Source organism: Chelonia mydas, chromosome 25 (assembly GCF_015237465.2).
Source record: "Chelonia mydas isolate rCheMyd1 chromosome 25, rCheMyd1.pri.v2, whole genome shotgun sequence".
NCBI classification, from domain to species: domain Eukaryota; kingdom Metazoa; phylum Chordata; order Testudines; family Cheloniidae; genus Chelonia; species Chelonia mydas.
The window spans coordinates 3,475,724-3,498,351 of record NC_057858.1 but is presented as its reverse complement, the minus strand read 5'-3'; the positions used below and the strand labels follow the sequence as shown (position 1 = coordinate 3,498,351).

The 22,628-nt window shown below is 56.4% G+C and overlaps 2 protein-coding genes and 1 non-coding gene across 5 annotated transcripts in view; 2 read left to right on the top strand and 1 right to left on the bottom strand.

Annotated features, from left to right (window-relative positions):
- Positions 1 to 11,890, bottom strand: part of LOC114021899 (GRAM domain-containing protein 2B) — a 30,945-nt gene extending 19,055 nt beyond the window's left edge. The window contains exon 1 of one of the 3 annotated variants that reach the window (XM_037885976.2): positions 11,437 to 11,890. In XM_037885976.2, the coding sequence (XP_037741904.1) occupies positions 11,437 to 11,507 (71 nt within the window). In that variant the 5' untranslated portion in view covers positions 11,508 to 11,890. Of the gene's footprint in view, positions 1 to 253; positions 393 to 11,436 lie in introns of those variants that run through there. The other 2 variants (XM_037885978.2, XM_037885977.2) reach the window with 2 other exon arrangements.
- Positions 1 to 22,628, top strand: part of NFIC (nuclear factor I C) — a 361,746-nt gene that overhangs the window by 294,759 nt on the left and 44,359 nt on the right. The gene's annotated exons all lie outside the window — the stretch shown is intronic.
- LOC119564489 lies at positions 10,607 to 10,725 on the top strand. The gene has a single exon (XR_005223403.1). It is a non-coding gene; the product is annotated as a 5S ribosomal RNA (ribosomal RNA).

Genomic DNA, 22,628 nt, shown 5'->3' with positions numbered 1-22,628 from the left:
AACAAGCCCTCGGTGCAATCCCACGGCACACGAGAGACGCTCTACCGAGAGCAAAGGGATTTTGAGTCTCTGTTGCTGAGTGGGAGTTGGCAGCATGAAGGGGGGAGGGGGAGAGAACAGGAGACGAGCCTCAGCTGCAGAGTGGGGTGCTCAGAGCTGTACCTTGGGGCCCCTTCCCATCTCTGCATGGGGGCCAAAGCACCCCCACCCTGGCTGAGATCAGAGCCCACCGGAGCCAACGCACACCCTGTACCTCATCACTGAGACAGCTGAGGGGTCGCGTCCCACCCCGGCTCCCATGGGTTCCCACTCGCTCTGCTGGGCTCCGGATCCCTGCTGCACTCCAGCCTGTCTGCCTCACACACTCCTCTCCTGGCTCTGATACTCCTGCCCCTCAGCCTCCTCCCAGCTGGCTGGGAATGGGAAGGGATGCCTTGTATTCAGCTGGCCCACCTTGTTGGGACCAGCCCAGTCGAGTTTGTAGGGAGGCGTTGCTCCAAATACCATTTCCTTAAAGGGCCGGGCCCAGAGAATGAACACACTTGCTGCAAGCACATGGCCCTTTGCCCACCAGCACATTCCTCTCGGTTGAGTGTTGACCTCACTTCCCAGTCTCTGCCCAAGCAGATCCTGCTCTGAAAGCAGAGACCAGGTGTGCCTTTAGTGTGTAACCACTGAATCAAACACTCCCCAGCCCAGGGCTACAGCATGGGGGCGCAGTGTCCAAGTCCTGCAAGTCTGGCCATAACTGTTGTTTTGGTTAAAGCCCCAGCCCCTGGAGTCATGTGAATATGAGAGAATCACAGCTTGTAATAAAAAAAGAACAGTCATTTCTAGCCCTTGTGGTTGCAGAGAAACACTGGAAAGGTAACCCCTAATGGCCCGAAAGCAAGGCAAACACTGGAAAAGTAACCCCTAATGGCCCGAAAGCAAGGCAAAACCCTGTTTCTTTAAAAGGCAATTTTTAAGCCAGTCTCATGATTTCTGAACACCTGGACTTGGCAGCTCTGATTTACCTGCACAATATTTCCAAAGAATATTGTTGTTTTTCCAGAATGATCAGATATTTTTATCAACATTTTTCATCACTGATCTATTTTCAAAATAAGATTTATTTTTTTTAAAAGGGTTTTGGCGTTATTTTAGGGCAGGAGGGGTTTGGTTTTTTTCCCTCTCCCCCCGAAACACAAATTTTATTTTGAAACTTAAAAAACAACATTTTAAAATGTCTCATTTCAGAAAATGGAACCACAGGTAACGCTGCTGATCAAAAATCATTAGGAAATATTTATTCTGTGGTGCTATTTTGAAAAACACCTATTTTGGGAAAAAATGGTCCCCAAAAGGGCATTCAATGAAAAATTCTTTAGTTGAAAAAATCCTTTACCTGGTGAATCCTGGGTTGTGCCCCCGAGACCCTCCACCTGATAAAGCTTCACCCTGCAAGGTCTCAGCTCCATCTCCTGGGCAAATTATTGACAAATCCAGAGATTCCAGAGCCAAAAGGCACGACTGTGATCCTCTAGCCTGACCTTCCCCATGACAGGGGCCAGAGAACTTCCTCAACATATTTCCTAGAGTAGATCACTTAGAAAAACATCTGAGCGCGATTTAAAAATGGCCAGGGATGGAGACTCCACCACAACCTTCAGTCAATTGTGCCAGTGGTTAATTACCCTCATTGTCAAAAATGTACGCCTTCTCTCCAGTCTGAATTTGTCTAGCTTCAACTTCCAACCACTGGACCACGTTAGCCCTTTCCCTGCTAGACTGAAGCCTCCATTATCAAATATTTGTTCCCCAGACTGTAAACAAGTCACCCCTTAACCTTCTCTTTGTTAAGCTAAATAGATAGAGCTCCTTGGTAAGGCAGGTTTTCAGTCCTTTAGAGAGGCAAGGTGGGTGAGGTGATATCTTTTGTTGGCGAGAGAGACAAGCTTTCAGTCTTACACAGAGCTCTTCTTCAGGGCTGGGAAATGTACTGGACCAGCTAAATACAGATTGTTTAGAATAAGGAGTTAACATATCTCAAGGGCCCGCTCAAGGTGCAGTGGCCCGTAAACACCCCTGTCAAGGTTCCTTCCCGACTCTGAACTCTAGGGTACAGATGTGGGGACCTGCATGAAAACCTCCTAAGCTTATTCTTACCAGCTTAGGTTAAACGCTGCCACCACCAAAGTGTTACACAAAGAATAGGGGAAGTGCCCACTTGGAAACGTCTCCCCCCCAAAATATCCCCCCAAGCCCTACACCCCCTTTCCTGGGGAAGGCTTGATAAAAATCCTCACCAATTTGCATAGGTGAACACAGACCCAAACCCTTGGATCTTAAGAACAATGAAAAAGCAATCAGGTTCTTAAAAGAAGAATTTTAATTGAAGAAAAAGTAAAAGAATCACCTCTGTAAAATCAGGATGGTAAATACCTTACAGGGTAATCAGATTCCAAACAGAGAATCCCTCTAGGCAAAACCTTAAGTTACAAAAAGACACAAAAACAGGAATATACATTCCATTCAGCACAGCTTATTTTATCAGCCATTTAAACAAAACAGAATCTAACACATATCTAACTAGATTGCTTATTAGCCCTTTACTGGAGTTCTGACCTGCATTCCTGCTCTGGTCCCAGCAAAAGCATCACACAGACCGAGAGAACCCTTTGTTCCCCCCAGCTTTGAAAGTATCTTGTCTCTTCATTGGTCATTGTGGTCAGATGCCAGCGAGGTTATCCTAGCTTCTTAACCCTTTACAGGTGAAAGGGTTTTTCCTCTGGCCAGGAGGGATTTAAAGGTGTTTACCCTTCCCTTTATATTTATGACAACCCCTGCAACCACAGGACAAAAAGGAGCAGGGGTTGTTGTAATAAGCCATATACTGGTCCAAGAAAAGCTCTTAGCTCTAATATCCTGGGACTGACACAACGCTGCCTACAACAGTAGAAGATATTCTAATCTTTTAATCACTCCAGTGGCTCTTCTCTGAACCCTCTCCGATTTGTCAACATCCTCCGGTCAGCAGTGACAGCTCAGTCATGCTGAATTGACAGTTCTGGACACGGGGGAAAGGGGCTTGGGACTCCTGGGTTCTTTGCCACTGCCTCACTGCTTTACCTAATTTCACTTCCCTTTCCTGCCCCTCGGTTTTCTTCCTGATGGAAAGGGGATGGGGATTCCCTCCCTGACCCTTAACTCATTACCGTCTCCAAAGAGCAGTTCGAGAGCCTTACAGATGGCAAAGGATAGCGAAGCATTATTGATTCTACAGTAGTACTGTGTTTTCCCAGCAAAACATGCACTCTCTGTCTGTGGTGGCTTTATCCCCTCTACCGAGGGAAAAATCTCAACAAGCAAGAGCCACAAGCCGAGCATACACGTCTCCTGGGTGTAACGGGGCCGGGCCCAGCTGAGCTGCTGGGAAACAGGGGGGTTTCCCTCAGAAAATGTTGGTGGAAATGAAAATAAATGTCATTTTCTCTTGAGCAGGGAGGCAGGGCATCCTGGGAGATGAAGTCCAGCTGGGGAGCCCAGCCCAGAGAGGATAATAGCGACCGAGGCACCATGGCAGCATTTCGGGGTTTGGGGAACTCTCGTCACGCAGAGAATCCGAGTCGAACCCCCACGCGCCGGTCGAACCACGGTTGTGATGGGAAAGTTTGGACCGGCCCCAACACAGCAAAGAAAGGCCTCGCTGTTTCCCAACTCCATGCCCCATAGCGCTTGTGGGAGGGGCTCGGGGCCGAGGGGGTGGCATTTCCCAGGGTGTCTCCAGCAGAGCGGGTGTCGCTCTCCCGGGGCGCAGGGTTGCCGGTTTTGCTTGGACGTATCCCTGGAGGTGTCATCACATGACATCATCTTTGATTAAAGATTAATCTTTAATTCCTGGAGACTCCCAGACATCCTAAAGGGTTGGCAACCCCACAGGGAGCTGGACAGTTCCCAGGTGGGCAGGGGAGCACAGGGCTTTCCCTACAGGATCCCACTAGCCGGACGCCGACTCTGGCCCATCATAACCTGCCTTAGCCTTGTTTACACACAAACGTGGGCTCTCTGGGTCTGTATTGGTGGTAAAACACCCTAATGTGGACACGGTTACACCAATATAAGGGAAGGGAAATCAGCTATACCAGTAACAGAAACCTTTATTCTGGTATAACTGTGTCCACACGATTGGCTATACTGATAAAATTCACACACCCCTAACCAAACCGGCAGGCCAGATTCTGCTCATTGACACAGGCATAAATTCGGAGTCACTCCACTGAAGTGACTCTGGATTCACACTGGTGTAACTGATTAGACGCCATCCAGTGCACGGGCTCCCTGGGAGAAGGTAGCCTCAGAGACACTTATCAGAGGACAGCTCTTCCTCTGAGCAGGGCAGTGAAGATTCTGCCACCATGCGCCAGACTCTGAGGGAGCCATTAGTCCGTGCGCAGGCAGAAGAGCCAATGGAGTGAAAGAAGCAGACCCATACACCAAGCTTTCCAGTCGGCGGAGGGTGGTTTGTGCACACTATGTTCTAGAAGGGGGTGGGGCCGGAGCCCTTTCCAATTTCTCATGCACACGTAGAAGCTGTATCTACCCCTGGTGGCAGGCAGAAGGGGCTGGGAAAAGACACTGGGCTGTGCCAGTTACTTGTTTGCACCTCAGGCATTGGCCAGAGATGGGGATGGCCAACTGTGCCACGGATGATTAGTGCTTTCAGTGTCTGAGGTATACAGCGCAGCACCCACAGGAAGGGGAAATCAGTGCCACTGTCCGAGAGACCGTAGCGTGGGGCTGGTGGAGAAGGCACCGGGGCAGCGAGGTTAAATCCTTCATGCAGGAGAAGCAGCCATGGCTGGAATTCCAGCTGCACTGCGCTGTTCTACCCCAGAGATGGCCACATTTCAGTGTGGGAAGAGCCTATACATGGTAGCAAAGCTGTGGCCATATAGAGCTTATTCAGAGCTGTTTCTATAGTCACCACAGCTAGATGTCCCAGCAGGAACAATGTCTGGCAAGCAGCTAAATATACCCCTTGTATTTTACACACGTCAAGTCAGAAATGACAGCTCATTTGCACTCAGAATGCCTTTTGCTTTTGCAGCATCTGCTGGGTAGGAGATGAATTCAGGCCCATTCTCTGTGCGTCACGTCCCTTTCCTGACATGAGCAGTATATTTGGACTCCTGCCTTCCCTGGGGAGTTTCTATTTCTGGTGGTATGAGTGAGTCGCATGGCGGATCTGGGCTTTGGGTTTTTAAATCTTAGCTTGTTGAGAAGAGAGGAGAACAATCTGTACTGCTCCGGGCCTCATGCTTATCTCCTGGCTTCCAGCAGAGCTCTAATGGGATCAGGAGGAGCTGGAAACAGTGGTTTGGGCCCATGCTGGCCAGTTTGTGCCATTGTTATTTATTGTTGGCCCCAGCCAAGAACCAGGTCCCACTGCGCCAGGTGCTGTTCAGATGTAACAAAGCAGACAAGCCCAGGTCCTCAAAGGTATTGAGATGCCTAATTCCTATTGGAATCAGTGGCAATTAGGTGCCTAAATACCTTTGAGGTCCCAGCCCCTGGGGGCTTGCAATCTACATGTCAGACAGGCCACAGGAGGGTGAGGTCACCAGCAGGCAGACAGAGTTAAGCAGCAAAGCAGAAGGCCCAGCGTGTCCCTGGCAGGAGGGCATTACTGGCAGTGCTGGAAGGCGTTCAGGAGGGATTGGGGCAGCTCTATGTGTTTTGCTGGGGAGGCTTTGCCATGCATGGGTGGGGACAGGCAGGGAGACACTGGTGGGAGACTTTGGGCAGGCGAGGCTGCTTTCCCCAGGAGAGTGCAGGCCGGATCCACAGCTGCATAGCTCAGGGATGTGATCCCTGGGGTGGGCTGGGATGGCAAAGAGCCTTAAAGCAGCTGGTGTGTGAGGTGCTGCATTGCACACAGGCTCCTTGTCTGTACACAAAAAGCCCTCCCCAGCATACCCCTGCCCTACAGAGCCACCTATTGCCAACCCACCTTCATGCTTCCCTTGCGAGCGGGCTCAGGAACCACTCCTGGGCAGATGCCACAAAGCCACCACCTTGTCCTGCACAGCCCTCCTCAAAACTCCCCTCCTTGGTAATGTGGAGGGGGAAGTTCAGTGTGAGAATGGTTACGCAAAGGAGAGCTGGGATCTCTCTACTGACTGGCTAGGAATTATCCCCTTTCATTTATTTATCACCCCATCTTCCTCATCTCACCCCACCTCTCTCATCCACCTATAGCCTCTTGTTTTTTGGAGTGAGATTTTTGGGGTAGGGGCTTGTAGCAACTGGCATGGAACCTGGAGGGAGGAACACAGGCTGCAGGAGGGAAGAGTTTGTGGGAAGGCACCCCAGAGTCAGTCTGGGTGCACATGGCTGGAATGTCTGCTGCAGCTCCAACTCCTCTATACATAGTCCTCCTAATAAAGAGCCCCTTTAGTTTTACAGGCATGGAGTCTTCTCCTGGTATTATGCAACCCATGAAACATGACTATCCTTGGTTATATGTTTGTACAGCACCCAGCACAAAAGCCTGGCTGTGGCTTTTAGATGTTGCTGCAACATTAATGTTAAATATTGAAGAATAATGGCGTGCAATGCCTTGCTACTACAGGACGAGAGAGACCCCGAGATAGAATCTCTTATTACTTGGGGTTTGGCTGGCTTCCACTGAACGATTCACTAACGCAGCCCACAGCTGTGAATTCAGGATGGATGAATGTTACTGACCCCAGTTGATCTGTATGCGCTTCACAAGGGAGGTCGGGATCATTATCTCCATCGTACAAGCAGGGAAACTGAGGCACAAAGAGGCCAAATGGCTTGCTTAAAGCCACCCTGCAGGCCAGGGGGACTTTGGGGGAAGCACCCAGACCGGCCAGGGGTTCTCTAGCCTAGCACTCTCCACTGGACCACAGTATTCCTTTGAGCTACTGCACCCTGACAGAGCCCCCTTCTAGTGCTTTGCGGCTGCTGCTTTCTAGCGGCTGGGCCCTGCTATGCATAGCGGCTAGTTCTTCAGCTTGTGTGGGGCAGGGAGGAGGGTCCCCTCTCCTCTGCTGTGTGTAGGGAGGATCGTGTCTGTGGATTCAGGTTCATCACAGCAGCAGGGTAGGAACCTGCCATGACGGTGGGGCCGGGAGGTGAAAGGACAGCGCAGGGCTGGGGCCGAGCCGGGATTCGGAATCCACCTGCCCCTCTCACGCCCGACAAAACGTCCGACTTCTCCCAGCGTTACAGGGAAAAGAAAAAACAAGCTGCCCCTCCCCGGGGTTACCCACGTCTGCCACAAGGTTGTTTCCTCTTTCCCCAGCCTTGAGCTTTTATGGTGCTTTGCACCTTGCTCCCAAGCTCTCTGGCCCTTCCGAGATGAGGATTAGCTGGAAAGGCTCCAGAAACGCACGTTCCTGCTGGGAGTGAGCTCAGCACAGGGCCCATCTGCATGTTCTGGGGGCCTGGAGGAAGAGGACGTCTGACCCCAGGGTCGTTGAGTTGTCAAGCTACAGCAAAACACCCAGCAGATCAGCAAGAGCATGCCCAGACCCCGCTGCGGACAAACGATCGACCCTCTGCCATGGCAGGCGTGGCCAGTTCTTTTCCTGGAGATAGGGAGCTTTGCTGGTCTTGGGGGATGCTGGCCACTGCTCAAGGCAGGCTGCTAGGCTAGATGGCCCCAGCCTGAATCTGCCTGGCCTTTCCGATGGTTACCTGACCGCGGTTTCCTTGTCCGGGGGGGAAAGTGGTGGAAAGCGGGAAGGCCCAGCAAGGGAGTCCTTACATGTAGTGCTTTTCGTTGTGTGAACCCAAACTCTACAGTCTAGTGCCTAGAGCAAGGGAGTGGGGCCAGGACTCCTGGGTTCTATTCCCAGCTCCGTTGCAGACTCAGTGGGTGACCTTGGGCAAGTCACGCCCCTTTCCATGCCTCAGTTTTCCCAGCTGTGATACAGGGGAGATTATACTCCTGCCCCATTGCAAATAGCACAGGGCTGTGTAAGTGCAGTGATTTCCCTTTGTGCGCACACACACACACACTTCCAGCAGCAGGCCCCTGACACGAGTCAGTGACTGAAGCCCTACAGCATGCCCGGGGTGGAGATATCGTTCTCCCTCCTTTACAGATGGGGAAACTGAGGCACAGGGTGGGGGCATCACTTACTCAGGGTCATCCCAGGAGCATGTGGCAGGGCTGGGAACAGAGCCCAGGTCTCATGCCTCACCCACAAGGTCATGCTCTGTGCCCTGTGGAGACGCCCAGGACCGAGCAGCCATGTCCAGGCCACCAGGGTCCCTACTCCGACCAGCTCGCTGATCTCCCTGTGCCAGGTCAGGCCCTCTGATGCTGGCAAGTGCTGGGCTCACAGCAAAGCCCAGCCCAGGCTGCCGGAGGGGAGTAACTGGCCATGACTGGTGCCCTCCCCTCCTGGCTCTGGGCGCTGCACAGGCACCCCCGGCACAATGGGGGTGATGCCAGTGGAGAGGCGGGGGGGGGGTTCATATCACCCCACAGCAGACGGGGCAGGCCAGCACTGCTGAATGTCTGGGGAGGAGAGAGCTGTGCTGTGCGTGTTACAGCTGAGCTGCCCCAGCCCCGGCCCACAGAGGGGGGCAGCGCTCAGACACCGGGTGGGGGACGTGGATAGCCCAGGGCACACACTCCTTCCCCGGTACACTCCACCTCCCTCAGACACCCCCTCCCACCACCATTCCCGCAAACCACAGCCCCACTCACACCCTGCCCCCCAAACCATGCACCCCACTTCCTCCCCACCTCCACCCCAACACCCACAGCTCCTGGGACGCCCACACCTGCCGCAGAACCGAGCGGCCACAGCCACCGGCCCCTGGATCAAGTCTGCTGCAGGACCACGCTGCAGGCACAGAGAGCAAGACAAACTCTCCAGGAACACACCCCAGCCCTGCCGCCCCAGGGGCTCTGAAGAGCTTTATAGCCCTTAGCAGGTTCCATGCCCAGCCTTCCCAGGTGGGGGCCTAGCCTTGCAGCCACCCCCAGGGGAGGAAACTCAGGCATGGAGCCGGTAACAGATTTACTCAAGGTTACATCGGGAGTCTGTAGCCAAGACAGGAACTGAACCCAGGACATGTACGGTGACAGAGTTCCTCCCCTGCCTTGGTGGGTGTGACAAAGTGGGACTGTTCTTAATGTTTCCTCTGAATAGTGTGCGGGTGCCTCAGTTTCCCCTATGCAGTTCTTAAGTATCTAGGGGGTGGGGTAAGGGTGTATGATCATTGCAGAGCCCTAGAGGGCAGGTGTGTGAAGGAGTCTGGACACAGAGAATGGCCGACACCCTGTTTCCTGGTGACTGATGGCCTGGGCCCTTCCCCCCTGCTAGGTGCGAGCTAAAGGGTTGGAGAACAAAGGAATCAGGTGACCTCCTGGCCCGGGAAAGAGACAAAGCCCAGAGGAGGAGGGGCTGGAGGGAGTTTCAGTTTGGGGCTGGTTGGGACATGGAGTGAAGGGCAGACGGGGTTGTCTGGCTCACTCCCCTCCAAAATGGACCCAGCTGAGGGGTCCTGTTCTCTGCACCTACAAGCTCTGTGTTAGACCATGTTCCTGTCGTCTAATAAACCTCCGTTTTACTGGCTGGCTGAGAGTCACGTCTGACTGCAAAGTTGGGGTGCAGGACCCTCTGGCTTCCCCAGGACCCCGCCTGAGCGGACTCGCTGTGGGAAGCGCACGGAGGGGCAGAGGATGCTGAATGCTCCGAGTTCAGACCCAGGAAGGTGGAAGCCGGGTGAGCTGTGTGTCCTGAAGACAGGCTGCTCACAGAAAGGAGTTTTCCCCAGAGTCCTGCCTGGCTTCAGGGGGACAGTTCCAGAGCATCGCCCAGGGACTCCGTGACAGTGGGTCCTGCGCTTATTGGCGGATTTGCTCGCCTCAGAGATTCACGGCAGCCCTCAGCTTGGCCACTTTTGCTAGTGGCTCAAACCTGCCGTTCACTCAGCTAACCTCGCACTGGCCAGCGTGGGGAAAGGGAGGAGAACAATCCCCGCAGTCTCTGCTGATCCACGACGTGGGTCGGGAAACAGCCCAGAGACCTTCCCCTCTGGTGGGACCCACAGTCCAGGTCAACTCCTCCTATGTTGGAAGGTTTGGGGGGAGCCCAGGCCCGCCCTCTACTCCGGGTTCCAGCCCAGGGCCCTGTGAAATGCAGCTGTACTGACTGCCTCCTGGAACAGCTATGCGACACCTACAACTCCCTGGGCTACTTCCCCATGGCCTCCTCCCAACACCTTCTTTGTCCTCACCACAGGACCTTCCTCCTGGTGTCTGATAATGCGTGTACACCTCAGTCCTCGAACAGTCCACATTCACACTCTCAGCTCCTGGTGCCTCTTGCTCCCAGCTCCTCGCACACACACCACAAACTGAAGTGAGCTCCTTTTTAAATTCAGGTGCCCTGATTAGCCAGCCAGCTCTAATTGAGTCTAGCAGCTTCTTAACTGGCTCCAGGTGTCCTAATTAGCCTGCCTGCCTGAATTTGTTCCAGCAAGTTCCTTCTTGTTCTGGAACTGCCCGTTACCTTACCCAGGCAAAATGCACCTGCTTAATCGGGGACTAATATATCTGCCTTCACTCTCCTGTCGAGCCTACGGCCATACCGGACCGAACGCCCCCGATCCCGTCCGATCTCGGAAGGTAAACCGTCCTGGGCCTGGCTAGTACTTGGATGGGTGACCGCCTGGGAATCCCAGGTGCCGTAGGCTCTCCTGTCGCCATTTGGCCTGGCCCTGTCACAGCACACAGAGGAATCAAACCCAATACACCCCTGGACACACCCCCAGAGGAATCCCCAGGGAGTCTGGTTAGTTTAGCCTGGAGAGGACAGACTGGACCAAGATCTCTCTCCATACATGCGCGTGCAGGGGCGCTGGAACTAGGGGTGACAGCATCCGAATGTCTGACACAGGGGTTACAGGTGTGTTCAGTGGCATGCAGCTCCCCCTCTGCAAACGCTGTCCCAACGCCTCTGCCGCGTACTGTTCAATTCATGCCAGGGCTGAGGCCCGGAACTCTGGTTGGCAGTTCAGAGCCCCGGCACCTCTGGGCTTGGCAGGGCTGGTCCCTGATACCTCTGGGCTTGGCCATTCAGAGCCCCGGCACCTCTGGGCCCGGCAGTTCAGAGCCCCGACACCTCTGGGCTTGCCGCATCAGTTATGAAAATAAAAAAATTGCTTGAGCCCCGACATGTCTTTCATTACAAATTAAGCCCTGCTGCCATGTGCCCGTACGCAAGCAGTGCCTGCATGTGGGTGGCTGGGCACCGAGAGACGCTGCCCGCCCCCTCCCGAAGGCTGCTCCTCAGGGCACGGGGGTGGGGGGGTCCCTCAGGGGCAGGCTGATGGAAGGGCTGGGGCCAGCCCTAGAGCCCCAGGGACAGCCCGCTCCTAAACGCCTGGAAGGAGAAATCCACTTACGGCTCCCGCGCCTCGCCCAGGGCATTGTCCGCTCCATTGAGCTGGGGCTCCATCGGACACGCTTCCCTCATCCCCTGGCCGCGCTCCTGTCTGTCCGTCTGCAACTCGGCAGAAGGCGAGTTCAAAGCTCAGAGTCTGGCGCTGGCTGGGACTGGGCTGGCCCGGGGGACTTGCCCGCAGGAAGCCTGCGCTGATGTCGACGCTGAGAGGCCCTGGCGCACCAAGGGCTGCTCGTTCCTAGCCACAGTGACTCCGGACTCTGTTCCTCGTGACGGTTTCCCCGGCGACCGGCCAGCAGGTGTTTTCCGCCTTCAAGGAAATCCAAGCATGGCAAACCTGCCTCTGCACCACTGCCGGCTCTGAGATCATCTTTATATGCCTTCCTCCCGTCGCCCACAGCCGTGCACAAACACGCATGGCACATGCCAGCACACGCCAAAGCCAGGCTGGCAGCCAGGCTGATGATCAGACGGCAGCTTATGCCCACAAAAGCTTCCGACGCCCCTTCCACCCCGGGCGCTGCGCAGACGTTCCTAAACTGAGCTGTGACAGCCCTCGGTGCTGGGATGAAGGCACAGTCACGCTGTTGCGCACCCACAACCCCACAGCCATGCTGGGGCCAGAACCCAGAGTCCCCGTATACAAAAGCAGGGATGGAAGGGAGAATCACTGCTAGCAGTGTTGGGCCTATGACACACAGCTGAGCCATTCAGGTTCCAGCCAGCAGGGGGCAGTAGCAGTGGCAGAGGGGTTTTGGGAATGGGAAGGAGCAGGGCAGGAGGGGGCGGGAATTGGGAGGATGCGGGGGGTGCAGCTAGTGCCTCACTGGGTGACCTCAGCCGAGTCACTGCCCTGCTCTGTGCCTCAGTTTCTCCTGCAGGGATGATACTTTGCTCCCTCCCCAGGGTGTGAGGCTTAGTGCATGTCTGGGAAGTGCTTTCAGATCCCATCTGTCAAGTTACTCGTGTTGTCCTCCCTCCCCCCACTTCCTCTTGACTCCCCCGTACGCTGTAACCATGGCCGCAGCACCCATGGTTACCCCTCATTACCTTGTCCCTGGAGGGGTATGCGGGGGCGTCACACTCAGCCGCAGGGGGGCGGTACCCCGGCGCTAGTGTTGGGATGCCCACGGGAGTAGCCGGGGAGCTGGGAAACCTCCCGCCCTTGAAGGGAAGGGCGGGCGGGGGGGTGCAGAGCGGAACCAGGGCCCCTTACCCACAGAGCCCCTCACCCTGGGTTCAGGGCTCAGGTCCCCTCCCATTCGACTTTCCCTGCCTGACCCCCCTAGGTCCCCTTCACCCTCAGCCAGTGCCCGCCAGCGCAGGCTGCTCCCCGCCGCCTGGGGCACCCGCCCTCCTGAAATAGCGGCTGCTTGCTCCGCACTGCCCGGGGCGGCGAGTAGACGCCAGCCATTGCCCGGAGACGCCGTGTCCAACAAGCCCCCGGTCTCCTGCCACCAGTGCCCCCGTCAGCCAGTCGCTGGCACCTGGACGCTTCTCCTGGGAATGGGGCTGGCGGTGGGGAAGCTCAGATACTGCAGCCCGAGCTGCTCCCAGCAGGAGGGTCACCCCCCATCCCAGCCTCTCCTCTCCCAGCAGGGGGTGCTGTGAGGTATGGGGCAGGAGTGCTGATTGTGGGGGAGCCAGTCCCAGCAGGGGTGCTGTGGGGGACAGGGCAGGAGCACCGGCTGTGGGGGACCCCCCCAGCTCCCTCAATCCCAGCACGGGTGCTGTGGGGGACAAGGCAGGAGTGCTGGTTGTGGGGGACCCCCCAGCTCCCTCAGTCCCAGCACGGGTGCTGTGGGGGACAGGGCAGGAGTGCTGACTGTGGGGGACCCCCAGCTACCCCAGTCCCAGCAGGGGTGCTGTGGAGTAAAACTTGTTGCCATTGTATTCACTGGACACTTAGTGGAGGGCCCAAGATTCGCATCAGGCAGCGTCCGGGTAGCTGAGGGTTCCAGAGCCCCTGGCCAGGGGTGGATCCCTGCCCACGTTGTGGGGCGGTAAGATCCCTTCCTGACCTCCGGGCTGTCTTCCCCAGCTCGCTGTTTGCCAGATGCCCGGGCTGGCTGAGCTCACCCCTCTGGGACCGTGCCCTGCAGAGCTACAGGGTGTGTAAGGAGCACCCTGCCCCATGGTTTGCATTTCGCCAAAAGCAGCCTGTCCACCCCCTTCTCCAGTCGCTGCCCTGTCCCCCCAGCCAGGCCGGAAAGGCCGTGGGAGAGGCAGAGCCTGGACTTCCTAATGCCTCAAGGGCAGGCTGGGAATGATTCACCAGGCCACAGCTCAGCAAATTACTCCAGCTCTGCCCCACTTCCTAACTGCTACCGGTACAAGCTCCCGCCCAGTTCTGTCAGCCAGGCCTGCAGGCCCGGCCGGGGCAAGGGCATGTCATCACGACCGGGGCCATGGGCCTGTGCGTCCTCTCAGGCCCAGCCCTGGCAATCCAGCATGTCTGTGTGGCAAGGGCATGCACACGGCCCCCTGAGCGCCCGTCCCTCATGCACTGGGCCCCGCACAGCACCTGCACGGGGTGAGCTGCTGGAATAAACGGGGCCAGAGAGTCCAAGAGGTTCACAAGACCCTGCTGCTGCAAAACAATGGACGGTGAAATGTGGACCAAGAACAGAGCTCTCAGCCCGCTCAGTCCCATTGTTGGGGACACTGGGGCATGGCCACTAGGTAACTCGAGGGGATGGAAGACCACGAGTGTCGATGAAGCCCCCTCGCACTAGGCCCAGGTGTCCTTGGCCCCCCCTCCCGCCTGGAGGCACTCGCAGCAGCTCTGCGTACTAGGCCCAAGTGTCCTTGGCCCCCCTGCCTGGAGGCACTCGCAGCAGTTATGCTGAGGATCTGCAACAATATGCTGCAGAGTCAGACTGCCTGAAACTAAGCAAGGCCAAACAGGGCAGATATGGAAGAACAATGCTGAATAAAGCAGCTTTATGTATAGTTTAACAAATGATACAGAGAACCAGGGAACTAGCTGGGAACTGGATTGGCTGGCTATATGGATACTTGGGGCAGCTTGCTATTGGATAAGTGTGCTGGGAAAAAGGATGTATAAAAGCCTGTGTAACTTCCTGCTCTGTGTACAGGATTTGAGATTCAAATCTCCCTGTACCTATTTGAAGCTTCAAATAAACTTTTCTGCTTCTCCACCCCGTTGTGATTATTGGGTGTAGCACACCGGGTAACGAACCAACTCAAGCTGTTGTTCAGCCTCTCGGCACTGGGTGCCGGCAACACCATGGCAACAGCCCCATCATCCTTCAACCTGTTATTAAACATACAGGAAAAGCAATGAACACAGTCCACGCCTGGGAACTGTACAGTGTTCTCCCTTCTTCCCTTTTCCTGTAGCTGGAGAGTGTTTGCAGGGAGCCCCGTTTGACAGTCTCTTAGATACTGTTACCAATGGCAATAACTGTCCTTTCCAGGGAAGAGCCAGCGTCGTGGTTCCTGACCCTCTGATCCCGTTTCCTCGAAGACAGAGCAAGTCAAACACCTCCAAACGGGGAGCGGAAAGTCCAGCCAGGTCTCCGCCTCTCGCTGCAGCCTTTCTGCTGGAGATCCCTGGCCCACCACACACTCCAAACCCGTCCCACTGACACTTTCCTCCCGCAGACACGGATTAGATGGCCTCGAAGGAACGGGCTGGTGCCTCAACGCTTTTGACAGAGACCAGGCCAGCCCGGGCCAGTTTCTGGCCAACCCGGGCTCCCCGCTTCCTGGGCAGCTGCCCCCGCAAAGGCTGTTCTACGGACCCCAGAAGGAGGTGCTGGCGGAACAGCCCATCCCCTCGTTACTTTGTCCACCAGTTAGGCTTAATTTTCAGCACTAAAGGTTCATTCATTGCCGATTCCATTCTCTTGCTTGGTAGTCGGGATCTGACCCAGCCATTGGCTGATAACAGACCTTTGTTTTGGACTGAGTCAGTCTCTGGCTGTCACTTTTGCTGATTTTTATCACCAATTTTCTGTCACAGGCTGAGCTGGACTTCTGTTGCCTTGGAGGCTTTAGCGCACAGGCCTCCCTGGGCCATTGGGTCCCCATTCTGTGCCCCTTTGCATCTGGCCTGGCTGGGCGTTCCCAGTGCATGAGGCCCGGGCTGTGGGAACGCCACACGGCTTCGCTGTAAAGAGAGGTCACAGCACAGGGAAGGAAGCCAGGCAGCTCTTTGATCAGCTGGGGAAGGCGTGGCTCCTCTCTGGTGCAGCTCAGTGCCCAAATTCACAGCCACACGCACACGTGTACACGCAGGGGAGACATTCACACCTAGATCCAGACCAGTGCAGACACAGAGCATGCAGCTCAGCGAGCACGAGCACAGACAGGCAGACATTCTCGCACGCACATTGACACGCTGAAGATACACGCACGTGCTCTGTTGTGTGTCCACAGCTGTATCCATGGTGATCACCTCGATGAGTTAGCAGCAGCGTTCGAACCCAGCACTGCGGCCCGAACCTCTGCCACCTGCCTGCTGGCTGTGTGGGATGGTGTCAGGGTGTGCTATAAGAATTGCTTGCCACCCACGCAGCGCTTCCAAGCCGTAGATGGTCAAGCCCATCACAGAGGTGGGTGAGTGTCATTATCTATGTTATATAGATGGGGAAACAGAGGTAAACTCGCCCACGATCCCCCAGCAGAGCCTTGGACTCCTGCTGCCCGTCCTGGGTCCTAGCACTGCTTTCCACAGCTGCTGGGCAGGGGCCTGAAGGGCCCTGAATGTGTCTGTGGTTGTGTTCATGATTTTCTTTCCAATGGGTTTTCCTAAGATTTCAGGGGGGCAGGAGAGGCACCCCTGAAATAACCCACCAGCCGGGTTCCTCCCAGCAGTTCCATCATCCAAGAAGTGAAATACGAGAGTCCTGTTAGCTCAGGCCTGTAAGTGGCTGGCTGAGGTGTTAAGTTGCAAAACATATAAATTCAAATAGACACCAGTGCATGACCCTGGGTCTGTCCCTGGTGTGTGCAGTGCGAGGGTGTCTTATATCCCACTCAGCTGGAGGACAACAGTCGGCTACTGCCGCCAGCCGAAGGAGTCACGCTGTCCACTTGGGCCTGGGTCCAAACGCTCCTGACGATTTAAGATTATCACACAGCAGAGCAGTCACACGTCTCATCAGCACGTCAGTGCGTGTGCGAGCAATTCGTCACACTGGTGTGCGCTCTGAGCTGCATGTTGTGGTGTGCATAGGTCAGTGGTTCTCACACTTTTGTGCTGGTGACCCCTTTCACATAGCAAGTCTCTGAGTACAACCTCCCCCCCTTATAAATTAAAAACACTTTTTATATATTTAAGACCATTATAAATGCTGGAGGCAAAGCAGGGTTTGAGATGCAGGCTGAAAACTCGCGACCCCCCCCAAGTAATAACCTCAGGGGTCCCGACCCCCAGTTTGAGAACCCCTGGCATAGGTGTACACAGTGGTGAGCTGCCAAAAGCTGAAGAACCGGTTCCTTCAGTCGCTCCGGGTCTTTGACGGCACTGAAGGACCCGCTGCCGAAATGCCGCCGAAGACCCGGAGCGCCGCTGGGTGAGTAAAAATTAAAAAGGGATTCTCAGGGGAGCCTCCCCAGCCGAGAGCTCAGGCAGGCCAGACAGGATTGTCCCCGGGGCCGGATGTGGTCTGCGGGCCGGAGTTTGCCCCCCCTTTAACCACTGGTTCTAAACCGGCTTCAAAATTTAACAACCGGTTCACGTGAACCGGTGCAAACCAGCTCCAGTTCACCACTGGGTGTACGCGAGTGTGCGAATGTTGCTGCACATACCCACAGGCGGTGAGTTAGATGGGCCCGGGGTGCCCATGCTCCACCAATATTCAGGAACATGGGCCCAGCTCCACAAAAGTTTGGGCTTATATTTAATCAGAGTCGTCCCATCCATAGGATGGACCGAGACAACTGCCCCGGGCCCCATGCTTTGCGGGGCCCTGCGCTTCAGGGGGACGCGGGATCCAGGGGGATCTGGGGGGCTAGCGGGGGCCTGGTGCCAGCAGCAGCGAGCAACACGGCCCCAGCCCACCCTCCTCCTCCCCACCTCTTCCCGCCCCTTTCCCTAAGCCCCCACCCCACTTCTTTCTGGCTTCCACTTCCCTCCCCGGAGAGACACCAGGAGCTGGTGGGGCAGGGTGGAGCAGGGCAGTCTGGGTTGCTCACTGCTGCCGGTACCAGGCCCCCCGCTAACCCTCCAGGTTACCCTGGACCCCACGTCCCCCTGAAGTGTGGGGCTCCCCAAAGCACGGGGCCTGGGGCAGTTGCCCCAGTCTGTCCTACGGACAGGACGTCTCTGCTTGGACCCGTTCTGGGCACCACCAAAAATTATACAAACCTGGCACCCCTGACCTCCCCGTGTGCATGGCAGAGTGACTGCAGAGCAGGTGGGGCTCTGCGGGTCCCTGCCAGTCGTTAGCGGGGGCGTGTGCGCGTGCCTGAAGGGGGTGGGGCAGGCCTGAGAATGGAAGCAGGTATTCACGTTATTGCCCTACAAAGCTCTTGCTGCTGCAGGCTCAGAGCTTCCCTAAGCAGAGCGGGTACAAGGACACTGGGCCACTTCCCTGTGTAACGCGGAACACAACCCGTGAGCCTGAGCTGGCCCGGGGCGGCCTGGAGGAGGCAGGCCAGCTCTCAGCCACCTGTGCAGTTTACAGCTGTCACCTGAGCCCTGATTAACGCTTTTATGAGCGGTAATTGTGTAGCCCTGTTGGCTGGGATGAAGGCCACTCTGCAATCAACTGAGCTTCCCACACACCTGGGCCCTGGAGAACTATTAACCCCTTCCCAGCCTGTCGGCACTGTAAATGCAGCAGAGAGAGCGAGAGCTCTGGGTGAAATGGGGATTCATGTGGGATGTGGTCTGAGCACCAGGCTGGCAGCCAGTGACTCACTGTGCCTCAGTTTCCTCCATTCTATGGGGTTAATGATCCCGCCCACTGACTGCACACAGAAGAGTATGTGGGAGGGGGGAATTGATCAGTTAATGGTCGCAAGGCACATCATCTAATGCGGCTGCTCCTTCTAACTTGGCAGACGGCTTGAGGACTGGAGTAGCAATGAAGGATGAGAACAGGGCCGTCACACAGAGCGAACTGGACTGCTTGGGAAACTGAGCCCAGTCAAACAAAAATGCGTTTTAATATGACGAGGACATACAAGTAGGAGCCAGAAACGCTGGGTACACCCGCAGGCTGGGGACAGCCCTGGAAAGCAGGGACTCTGGAAAGGAGTTAGAGGTCAGAGTGGACAAGCACCTTACCCTGAGCGCTCAGTGCCATGCTTGTGATGCGACCCTTGGCTGGATAAATGGGGCAGTGGCGAGCCAGAGCAGGGAGGTGATTTTACCTCTGCGTCCAGCCTAGGTGAGACCGCTCCTGGACACTGCGTCTAGTTCTGGGTCCACATTTTAAAGAGGACAGTGAAAAATAGGTGGGTGTGAGTAAGAGCCACAGAACTGATCTGAGGGCTGGAGAGAAAGCCCAACAGCGAGCGATGTAAAGAGCTCAGGCTGATTAGCTTGTCAAAAAGCCGATCAAGAGGTGAGCTGATTACAGTGTCTAAGCACCTCGCCAGGAGAAAACACCAGGCCTAAAGGGCTCTTTAAAGCAAGAACCAACAGCTGGAGCTGGAGTCAGACACAGTCAAATTAGAAATTAGGCACAAACTTTTCACAGTCATGACCCTCTGGAGCAAACTCCTGAGGGACGTGGTGGATTCCCCGTCTCTAGAGCCATGCTGGCTGCCCTTCTGGAAGCTGCTTCAGCCAAACGCTGGTGATGAGTCTCGCTGCAGGGTACCTGGCCTGGGCGATGCAGGTGTGGAGAGTAGATGAGCGAATGGTCCCGGCTGGAGGCTGGGTGGAGCCAGGCAGGTTAGAGACACTGAGCTGCAGCACCCATTGCTAAAGGCACCAGACCTGGGCACCCCTCACCACTGCAAAGGAGCAACTCTCCTGGCAGCGCGTGGCGCAGCCCCGCAGTCACTGAATGGTGAATGCACGTGACAGGTTTGAAAAGTGGAACTACGCCCCCCCCGCCCCCCCCCCCACACTAGTGTGGCCAGGTGGCCAGTTTTGGACCAGAAAGTCCAGTCAAAAAGGGAACCTGACCGTGTCCGGTCAATACTACTGACCAGACACCCAAAGTCCGGGTACTGTGGGCGAGGGGGGTGGCAGGGCCACACACAGCAGGGCTCATCCCCTCCAACAGAGGGTGGCAGGGACATGGACTAACACAAACACACACACACACACAGCAGGGCTCATCCCCTCCAGCAGGGGGTGGCAGGGACATGGACACACAGAGGCCCGTCCCTTTCAGCAGGGGCTGGTAGGGACACGTGTGAACACACACACACACTCTCTCTCTCTCTTTACCGGGAAGCCGGAGTCCTGTATACAACAGTTCTCCGGCATTCTCCAGTCACTGTACCTTTCACTAACAACCTGACAGGATTTTGGCCTCAGCCCGTGGCTTCCCCTAGCCCTCTCCTCTAGGTGGGGTGCACCAACACTGGTGATGTTATAGAGACGGGGATCTGTGACCTGGCTGAGGCAATTGTTACCCCTGAGGAAACGTCTCCCTCAATTGCCAGTTCAAATCCAGCCCTTGTTGGTAACGCCTGGGACTGTGTGAACGACCCTGTTTGCGCCAAGATGTCAGGGCGGAAATAGTCTCATGCTCTTGAGCTAGGACGCCTGGGTTCTGTTCCCAACTCTGCCACAGATTTGTCTAGGCAATTCCCTTGCCGCCTCTGTCTTAGTTTACTGTGTGTTACCGCACCGCCCGGGAGCCTAGACCCGGTCGTATCAGGCGCTGTACAAACATCTCACAAGGACACAGCCCCTGCCCGAAGAGTTCACAATCTACATTTACAGATGGAGCGAACGATGCAGTTCCTGCCTGCCGTGTTCTGGGCAAGACCCGATCAGATCAGCGGCTCCGGGGAGTCCTGGGGAGGCTGCACGGCCCAGGGCTCGGGGGCCTGGAACACGGGGCTCTCGGGTGGATCCTGCTGTTCCTCCTCCCCGCCCGCCCCCCATCCATGTGGAGCCCCAGGGAGGGGCTCAGGCTGTAGACTCTGTCCAGGGCCCTCAGCAGCCCAGGGTTGGGGGGGGGGGGGGTTACAGCCCCCCGTGAGGTAGGGAGGCCTGGGGGAGATCAAGGCCTTGTCTGCACGTCGTGCTCGTGGAACATAAACACATTTGAGCACGGTGGTGAATTCGGCACAAACCCATGTGGAAGCTCAGACTTGGTTTAGCTTAAACTGCGCCCCAATCGACTTTAACCAGCCTGCTTCAACCCCCCCGAGAGTCCAGAGAGCCTCCTTCCCCTCCCAGTTCTGGGCCTCAGAGGGCAGCAGGAAGTGGCAGTGCGCCCCCGTGGACGAGGTGCCAGCAGGGAGCACCCACCTGTCCAGCTCAGCAAGCGGGGCTCAGACTCTTGTGGGGGCCACAGCCCCACTGTCCAGCCTCATCCCTGTGCCGGCGTGGGGTCCTGGCCCAGTCCCAGCCCTGGCTGCTGGGTGATGCAGACGGAGGTGGCCTAGGACAGGGTCTTTCAGAACAGACTATGGGTGACTGGGAGCAGCCCTGCAAGGAGGCAGCTGGGCGAGGGCACGTCCCCTTCCAGCTCGCAGGAAGCAGAGCCTGGCCATGCAATTAGGGCTCCGGGCTGGGAGTTCAAGGCAGATGCTCGGCTGAGGTTTCTCTCCGCACTCCATTTACTCAGCCGTGTGCAGTTCCTCATGCGATTTTAGGGCTACTGGGAAACCAGCTGCTGGTTTATCCACTGAAAGAGGAGGGGGAGACGCTGCAAAATGAAGCTCAGAGCCCCTGGGGCAGCCTGGAGAGCAGCGAGCCGTGGAAGAGCCTGGGGGATGGGATGAAATGAAAGAGCAGGACACAGCCCCGCACGGGCAGGCTGGTGTGTACACCACAAATAGCACAGGCTTGAGCTAACTGACTGGCTCTAGGCAGCCCCAATGCCCTGTGAGCTCAGTGCGGATGGGTGCTAAGCTGCTTCCAGCTGGTCACCCCAGTGGGGACCATGCCCTGCCCCCCCCCCGGCCTCTATTTCCCCTGCTATGGGCTTGCATTGGGGTAGTGCCTGGAGCAGGCCCCACTGCGCCAGGTGCTGCACACACACAATGAGGAGAGCTGCTGTCTGGGTCTAGCAGCCATGGAATCTTGCCCAACCGGCCTGCTGGGCTGAGAAAGCAGCAAGTACCATCTCCCCCTCCTCCACGCCCCCAGGGTACCATCTCCCACCTGCCCCCCATGCCCCCAGGAGGGGCAGTGCAGGGCCAGGCCCTGCCAGCCACAGTCCTGTCCCTCCCCTGCCAGCCACAGTCCTGTCCCTCCCCAGAGGCACTCCAGCCACCTGCCTTTGGAGTGAGGCTGGGAGCAGCTCGTCTGGTTCTTCCCCCCTACTGGCAGCCAAAGCCCCTGGGAGGTGGAGGTCTGGAGCAGTGGGACTGTCCCACCACTTAATGCTCCTCTGCACTCCTGCACCCCGCACTTTGGCCAGCCTGGCATTAACCCCCGGCCTCATGCACCCCCGGCCTCATGAGATCCCAGCCCAGGGCTGGGGAACCTGTCACCCAGCGGCACAGAGACCAAGTCAGACAGCAGCCGCACAGCTGGGAGGGGCAGCCGCCACTAAAGGAGGCAGCCGCTTGGGAGAAGGCACATGAGCAGCGCCCTGGGAAGGGGGTGGGGGAGAGGAGGCCAGGGACAGGCTGGCGCTGTGGGCCCAAGTGTTAAAGACAAAAACCACAAGCAGCCACCCCCAAATCCTGAGATTAAAGAGTTGTGATTTTTAGCCCGAGTAGCACTGTATGGGTTCCCCTTCTGGGGGCAGAGCCTTAAGGGTTTCACACCTCTCTGCAGCCACAAGAGCTGGAAACTTGCTTCAAACAAAATCAAAGCCAAAATGCCCATTAGTCACCTGACTCCAGGAGCTGGGACTTTAAATCTCACAAGTGCTGACTTTGCTGTGATGCTGAAGCCAGATCCCCTGTGCAGAGGCCAATCAGCAGAATTTCTAAGGGGTGAAGGAGGGGCAGTTCCCCGCCCCCAGTTGGAAATGCAGTTTGCAGGAGAGTTGCCAGTGGTGAGGCAGATCGGAATCCCCCGCACACAGCGCTGCTGTCCTTCAAAATGTTGTCTCTTTACTCAGGATGGTCCTCATT